Source organism: Miscanthus floridulus, chromosome 19 (assembly GCF_019320115.1).
Source record: "Miscanthus floridulus cultivar M001 chromosome 19, ASM1932011v1, whole genome shotgun sequence".
Taxonomy (NCBI): domain Eukaryota; kingdom Viridiplantae; phylum Streptophyta; class Magnoliopsida; order Poales; family Poaceae; genus Miscanthus; species Miscanthus floridulus.
The window spans coordinates 4,136,992-4,145,183 of record NC_089598.1 but is presented as its reverse complement, the minus strand read 5'-3'; the positions used below and the strand labels follow the sequence as shown (position 1 = coordinate 4,145,183).

General features: G+C 49.3%; 1 protein-coding gene across 1 annotated transcript; it reads left to right on the top strand.

Annotated features, from left to right (window-relative positions):
* The first annotated feature begins 210 nt into the window (after positions 1 to 210).
* Positions 211 to 2,469, top strand: LOC136528397 (BAG family molecular chaperone regulator 1-like). The gene is made up of 4 exons (XM_066521354.1): positions 211 to 820; positions 918 to 1,174; positions 1,360 to 1,506; positions 1,659 to 2,469. Exons 1-4 carry the CDS (start codon positions 535 to 537, stop codon positions 1,935 to 1,937), a joined length of 969 nt encoding a protein of 322 aa, XP_066377451.1. The 5' UTR covers positions 211 to 534; the 3' UTR covers positions 1,938 to 2,469.
* The last annotated feature ends 5,723 nt before the right edge of the window (positions 2,470 to 8,192 follow it).

Below are 8,192 nucleotides of genomic sequence, written 5' to 3'. Positions count from 1 at the left end.
TGCGATCGATCGATCGAGCCAAGCTCTGAAAGTTAATTAATCAATTAGCCGGAATTATGTATGAGAAGTGGGGCTTGTCTTCCTCCTCTGGACCTGATGACCGACGATGGTAATGGTAATGTATGCGGTCGCGGCCATGTGGGCAGTGGCCGCCGCTGCCGGTATTCTATTTGGCGTATATATATATTCCCCCTGTCCATGCGGTGGTTCCCGCATCCGCATCCGCATCCACCTCGCCCGCCCGCTGCTTGCCTGCCATTATTTTCTTCTCCTCTTCGCTGTCCATCCATCCGTCCGTCCGTCCGTCCGTCGGTCTCCTTCCTTGGCTTCTCCCTCCGATCCCCGCTGCCCGCCCCACCCACCTGCCTCCATATTCGCCGGCCGGCCGACAAGCTTTGGGCTAGCTAGCTAGGTGTGCTTTCTTTCGCGCCATTGCCTCGATCGGCGGCGGCGGCGGCGCCCAAGTTTGTTCCGGACCGAGTGGGGAGGGAGTAGCCGAGCGGGCAGGCAGGCAGGCAGGAGGCGGCGGTAAGTATGCTGGGAGCGAGCCCCAAGAGCAGGAAGGGCGCGCCGGTGAAGCTGGGGTCGATGAAGGAGGCGCCGGCGGCCGCAGGCGGCGGTGGAGGGAACGGCGGGAAGGTGCCGGCGGAGGAGGTGTGGGAGGTGCGGCCCGGCGGGATGCTGGTGCAGAAGAGGGGCGGCGGCGGGGCGGGCGACGACGAGCCGTCGCCCAACGTGAAGCCGGTGCCTACCATCCGCGTCAAGGTCAAACACGCCGGCGTCACGCACGAGATCTACATCAGCTCCGAGGCTTCCTTCGGTCAGTCAGTCATCCGCTCGCTTCTCTTGTCCGTTTGTTCGCGCCGGCCGGCCACCGGCCAACCACCGCTGACGAAGCTCCGGCTTGCGGTGTGCAGGGGAACTGAAGAAGCTGGTGGCCGCCAAGACGGGGCTGCACCCGGACGACCAGAAGGTGCTGTACAAGGACAAGGAGCGGGACTCCAAGGCGTTCCTGGACATGGCCGGCGTCAAGGACCGCTCCAAGGTCGTCGTCGTGGAGGACCCCGAGGCCCGCGCGCGCCGCCTCATCGAGGAGCGCCGCAACGGACACCTCGAGAAGGCCGCCAGGGCCGTCGCCGCCGTCGCCGCCGAGGTCGACAAGCTCGCCCCCAAGGTACATTTAGCCATCCCCATCTATCCATATCCATCCATCCATCCCAAAGATTGCATTTTTTTCCGAGCCCATCTCGAGAGCAGAACGAACAGAACAGGGGACTAGGGGAGTTGACCAACCAAACAAGCAGTCGGTGTTGCTCACCCCTGATTCTGAAAAAAAAAAACTGATTGGCGGCTTGGCAGGTGGCGGCGCTGGACGCGTCGGTGCGCAAGGGGGAGAAGGTCGCGGAGAACGACGTGGTGCAGGTGACGGAGCTGCTCATGAACGAGCTGCTCAAGCTCGACGCCGTGGTCGCCGACGGCGACGTCAAGGCGCAGAGGCGGATGCAGGTGAGTGAGAAGCAAGCATTCATTAGTAGCAGAGTAGCAGTACAGTAGCGCATCAATTCGATATTTCGCCTCCCCACCCCACCCGCGTTGAATTCCAATGCCGCGGCTGACTGAATTCGAATCGATTCCGGCCGCCGCCGCCGCCGTCGCAGGTGAAGCGCGTCCAGAAGTACGTGGAGACGCTGGACGCGGTGGCGGCCAAGAATGCCGTCATCATCCGCAAGTCCAGCGAGAAGGCCGCCCCCAAGCCGCCGCCGCCGCCGCAGCAGCAGCAACCGAGGCACCAGCAGCAGCAGGGGCCGACGCGGTGGGAGATGTTCGACCTGCTGTCGTCGCTGCCGTCCACGTCCTCGGCCTCGTCAACGACCACCGTCAGCTCCACGGCGTCCTCTGGCGCGCCGCCGACGAACCGCCTGGACTGGATGCTCTGACGAGTGAGTGCAACCCGGCACCGGCCACCAGCGCAAAAGCAGCAGCCAGTCAGATGTGGGGAAAAGCGAAAGGCTGATGCGATGCGATGCAATGCGATGCTTGTGTGCCAAGAATTGCACCCGCTGCCCATCGATGAGGCCATGATTGGGCAGGCAGGGCTACCTAGCTTGGTCACACAGCTGCATTGCGCCGCATGGTACCGTACCAGCCAATTCTAGTTCATCAATCCGCGAGAGTATTTTTTTCTTCTCCTTTTTCTTTTTTTTAAGATTTTTTTTCTGTTCTTCTTCTTGTTGTTGTTCATGAAACGTTTGAGATTCTTTTGTGTGCATACTATTCAGATAGAGAAAGAGAAAGAGAGAATGAGAGAGTTGGTTTACTTGGTTAGGGCAAGTGAAGTGTATTCAGATTGGGAATAAGCTAGTCGAGTCGAAAAAGGATTGTCGTCGTCCATCTCCAAACTGCAGTTGTTGGTGTCTGAACTCTGAAGAAAGGAACAAAGAAAGAAATGTAGCCATGCCTGCGTGCACACCCTGTTCGCTCGTCGTTTATGTGGCTTATAAGGCGACTGATGCTGTTTTATTATGAGAGAAAAACACTGTATCATAGCTGATAAGCATGGCCGATACGATCAAGCTAACACGACGATGGATTATTACACTGTTGTTTGAGAGTGATGAGAGATCGATTGAGAATTCGAGAGGGCACTTGGTCAGTTGCCTGTCACTCCTCACTGTCACTGCTGTGGTGGATGCAGAGAGTTTTTTTTTCCTTCTTCTCCTCCTGTATAATGTAGCAATCAAGCAATAAAACAAAAACGTTTTAAATTCCTGTTGCTGTTGCTGAGTTAGTTGGCGCCTATCTGCCAGAGACGATGAACAGTGCCTGGGTTGGTGCGCTGTTAAATTCTTTGGCATTGTTTAAACGCAGGCCTAAAGTTTTGGGGTGTCATATCGAATGTCAGATGAGGTGTCATATGAGACGTTCGATACTAATAAAAAAACAAATTACAGAATCCGCCGCGAGACGAATTTATTAAGCCTAATTAATCCGTCATTAACACATGTGTACCGTAGCACCATATTGTTAAATCATGGACTAATTAGACTTAAAAGATTCGTCTCACAAGTTAGTCATAAACTATGTAATTAGTTATTTTTTTAGTTTATATTTAATACTCTATACATGTATCCAAATATTCAATGACACAGAAAGTAAACTTTAGAGGAAGGAACTAAATAGGGCGTTGCCACACCACACCACATTTAAGGTGCCCCATTTGCATCCATCCACAATTCCAATTCCCAGCTGGTTTGCTTTGCTTGTTGCTCACTTGGTAAAAGCAAAGAACCCCAGCAGCTGAGAGAGATGGAGAAGACGACGACGACTTGCCCAACCAACAGCAGTGCAACTTGGTCTGCTGATTGATCAGTGATTAATCGGCGGATTAGCAGGAGCCCGATGCCGCTGCAGAGGCTGTCAGTGTGGTGTGCTGTCAGCTGTGTGTGCCCGTGTGTGCAGCGAATTTTTTCTTTATTTTTAACACATTTTTTAAACTGTTTTAAAACTGACATTTTTTTCTTCAAAACTAACACATTTGGATGTGCTTGTTTGCACGGCGCGGCTAATTCACGCTGACGCGCCATGCATGCAGGCGTGGCAGGGGGCAGTCAATGGCTGCGGCGACCGCTTACGTGGCAGGTCTGACGCGCCACCCGTCACGGCGCGGCGGGCCTACCGCGCCACGCATCATGGCGCGGGGCTGTCGCACCACGCATCATGGCGCGGCAGCCCCTTGTACCCGGCCTCGCTTCCCTTTCTCTCTCTGTCTCACTCGGCCCTCAGCCGCCCTGCGCCCGCAGCCGCGCCCCCCGCCCCGCCGCGGCAGCGCCCCGCTCTCTCGCCGCCGGCGGCGGCTCCTCCCTGCCCCCCTCTCCCCCTCCGCACTGCCCTCCCCTCTCTCCCCTCACTCCCTAGAGCCGGCCGCAGTCTCCCCTCACCCCCGCCGCGTTCGTCAGCGCCGCCGGCCGGCCATTGCCGTCGCCGACCCCATCTCTCCCTCCCTGCCTCCCTCTCGTCCTTCCCCGCTCTCCCACCCTCTCTTGGGCCAGCCCTATCTCCCTCCCTCTCCTCTCTCCTGACCCGCCCCCATCTCCCTCCCTCTCCTCGCCGTTGGCCAGCTGTTGGCACTATGCCGACTTTGGGGTGAGCCCAATCTTCCCCACAGCCATTGTCATGGTAATTCTTTCTCCATTGTGTAGCTTGATTCCATTGTTTGTTAGTTAGGATTAGGATTTAAATTTTTTTGACGGATTAGTTAGGGTTCGGAATGTGATGAGATTATTGTGGTTGTACTATAGTTTGTAGTTGTATATTTAGTTAGTTGTTTTTTTATTATTACAGCTAGAATAGGTATTAATAATAGATTGGTTAGTATAGGTACTAATATTAATATAGTTAGTGTACGTGGTTATTATAGTTAGTCTAGTTTAGTTAGTTATTATAGTTACTTAGAATAGTTAGTATAGGTGTTAACATTAGATTAGTTTGTATAGTTTATTTCTTTTACATTTACTTTGTTTTTATGCACTAATATTCCATTATATTATAGTACTCTTAATGTTTGTTCTAACACATCCATTTGAAATTTGAACCAGGATGGGGGATCATCATCCACAGTACCCAATTCTTGAGGTGCACTACGACAAGGACCACCGAGCCAAGCACCTGTTGGAGCTTCAGGAGAACTTGCTACCTCTTAGACTACGCACGCACCAGCCGCACTGCTGGGACAAGTGATACCGGCCATACATACAGCGTGCCAGCATCCTTGAGATCGTTCGAGTCTTCAACACTAGGCTACCGATCCTCGACCCTGCACTTCTCACTGCTGTTGTCGATAGGTATGATTTGATACACGTTTGCGACAGTACAAAGCATTGATTTGTCTCATTGTTTGAATTAAAAAACTTCTTGTATTGAATTAAAAACCAACAGGTGGAGGCCAGAGACCCACACCTTACACCTTCCGTGCTACGAGATGACTATCATGATGCAGGACGTGAAGATGATACTGTGTCTGCGGTTGGGGGGTCTTCCAGTGTCTGAGATCCATGATAACGATCACTGGATGGACTTGGTGGAGCAATTCTGTGGCAGAAGACCATCTGAGGACGAGGATGCTAAGAGAGCAAAGTAAAAATTTCTACGTTCCAAACATTTACCATTTTGACACCAACACATATTCTGCAAATTATTTTGCTATTTAGATGGGGCTACTTTCTCAATGGGGCTTATAAATACAACCCCCAACCGGCCAAATGAGTTGTGTGGAGCCAAGGAAACATACCAAGGGTGTTGATACACCATTTTAGTGATCTCCACTTGCATAGTGCTTAGTGTTTTATTAGGTGATTAGCGTAGGTGCTTTGCAAAGTGCTTAGGTTGATTAGACCACCGCTTATGCGCTTGCTCTAGGTTTAGGCCTAGTGTTTAATAAGGTTTGCATACCTCTTACCACTCGGTGCTTGCGCGCACCATTGTTGTACATCAGAGGGGCCTGTAGTCTTGCGAGATCATACCAACCGCGTTTGTGCTGTGGCCGCCACCGTGTACCGGAGGAAACAAGGCCCGCGACGTTTCGGCCAGAAGCTTGATAGTGAAGACAGCGGGGAGCATCCGGGAGAGGCTTGCCGGAAGGCACGTCGAAAACCCACTTGTGCGTGGGGAAGGCCTGAGGCTATCCACGGAGTTACCCGACTGGGAACTTGACCCTTGCGAGGGGCTCCAACGAGAACTAGGGGGAAGCTTGCGCGCTTCTCGATACCTCGGTAAAAATACTAGAGTCGTTGATGGGAGTTTGCATATCTCTACCTTGCTCTTTAGCTTCCGCATTTACATTGATTACATTACTCCTTTTGCGGTAGAGATAGCAACACATTAGTAAAACCGTAGTTGCACATTTAAATAGTTTATATTTTGGATAGGTTTTGCTAAGGGTAGAAAATGATAGTTTAGAGTTAGAATTTTAAGTTGCCTAATTCACCCCCCTCTTAGGCATCACTGTCCCCTTTAATTGGTATTAGAGCAGGTTGGCTCAATTGGGATCTTTGGCTTAACCGCCATTGAGCCGACGCTAATTAGAGTGGTTGGGATGGATACCTCTAGGCCTCCGTACTTTGACGGCACTAACTTCCCTTATTATAGAGCTAGAATGGCTTGCTACCTTGAGGCGGTTGATTTAGGAGTTTGGAGAGTCACTTGTGACGGGATGAAACCCATTAAGAATCCCGATAAACCCACGAAGAGTGATGAAAAAGAAATTCATCACAATGCTAGAGCTAAAAATTGCTTGTTTGAATCTTTTAGCATGGATGTGTTTAACCAAGTATTCACTTTAAATACGGCACATAAAATATGGTTAAAACTCCAAGAGCTTCATAACGGCACAAGTAATGTCCGTGAGCAAAAACATTGTCTAGCTAAACAAAATTATGATTCCTTCGAAATGAATGATGATGAGCTTGTTCGTGATATGTACTCTAGTTTGAATCTAATTATCAATGAGTTGCATTCTATAGGGTTAACAAAGCTAGATGATGCGGACATCGTGAGGAAGATCATCTTCGTGCTATCACAAAAGAAATATGTAAGCATCATCACCATCCTTCACAACATGGAGGACTTGAGCACCATGACTCCGGCCATAGTCATTGGCAAGATAGTGGCATTTGAAATGTCATGCAAGATGGGTCAAGAAGAAGCCTCTTTATCAAGCAAAGGCAAAGCTCCCGCATGTGGCAAGAAAAAGAATATGAAGGGCAAGCAAGTTGAGACAAGCTCAAGCTCCTCAAGTGAAGATGAAGAAGAAGATGAGGATGATGATGATGATGAAGATTCAAGTGATGATGATCAATCTTCCTCCTCCACCTCCGACCTTGATGAAGAATCAATCAAACTAATCAACAAGGTGGAGAAGATGATCCAAAAGCTCAATGTCAAGAGTGTGCCCATCCAAATCCAAGATCTTATTTTCACCAATCAAAGAAATGAGCAAAGAAAGAGAGGATGCTATGGATACGGCAAGTTGGGGCACTTTGTGGAAGTTTGTCCAAACAAGCCCACACCCAAGACAAAGAAGAAGGCATGCAAGAACCAAGCCCTCACATCAATAAGGTCATGGGATGATTCTTCAAGTGAAGAAGAACACCATCACAAGAGGCGAGAGCGCAAGCACTCATCATCAAGCTCTTCTCGCGTGTGCCTTATGGCATGAGGTAACGAAAGCTCATCCTCTAGTGAGAGTGATAGTGATGATGAAATGTCTTCGTATGAAGAAATTGTGCAACAAAATCTTAATTATGCTAAAGTTTGCACTAGTTAACAAAAGAAGCTCGGAAAGATTAAAGAAAAGCTAGATAGTTCACAAGAAGCATACAAAACTTTGCTTGAACAATATGAGAACTTTGCTCATCTTAATGTTGAACTATTTACTAAAATTGAGCGACTTGAGGCTAGTACAACAACAAATGCATGCACAATCAATGATGAGCAACTTATAAAGAAAAATGAAAAATTAAAAGAAAAGTTAGCTAGCTCACAAGATGCTTATAAAAGTTTGCTTGCTAAAATGGAAACCATGTGCAAACATTGTGATGAGCTAACTAAAAAGGTTGCTAATCTTGAAGCCGTTAGTACAACTCTCACTAAGGCATCTAAAAGGAAAAGTTCTAACATGTCTAAAAAGGATGCCTCTACCTCTTGTAATGATTTATATTTAGACTCACCTTTGCGCAACCAAGTTTGTGTTGAGAAAGTTGTTGTAGATACATGCACACAAGAGGTTGCAAAGAAGAATGAGCAACTCAAGCAAGAAGTAGCTCGCCTCACCAAGGACTTGACTCAAGTGAAAGGCAAGGCGAAGCAAGCCCAACTTCATCAAGATAACACCGTCAAGGGAGTGAAGAAGCTTGATGAAGGACAAACCGTGGTTTGCTACGTGTGCCACAAGGAAGGCCACAAGTCCTATGAGTGCAAGGTGAAGAATGGGGAGGAGCAAAGAAGAAGGAGAAAAAGCAAACAAGCAAGCTCTCTAATACCTACACCAACAAGGTGGACAAGAAGGCCTCCACACCTTATCTCTTGAAGAAGAAGAAAAATGACAAGGTGGTGGCCATCAAGGTGAACAAGCAAGCCAACAATGGGGTCAAACATTTTTGGGTGCCAAAGAAAATTATCTCCAACATGAAGAGCAC

Coding starts and splice junctions, on each gene's coding strand:
- LOC136528397 (XM_066521354.1), top strand. CDS start 535: ATGCTGGGAGCGAGCCCCAAGAGCAGGAAGGGCGCGCCGGTGAAGCTG. Junction 821..917: donor CAGCTCCGAGGCTTCCTTCG/GTCAGTCAGTCA, acceptor TGCGGTGTGCAG/GGGAACTGAAGAAGCTGGTG. Junction 1,175..1,359: donor TCGACAAGCTCGCCCCCAAG/GTACATTTAGCC, acceptor GCGGCTTGGCAG/GTGGCGGCGCTGGACGCGTC.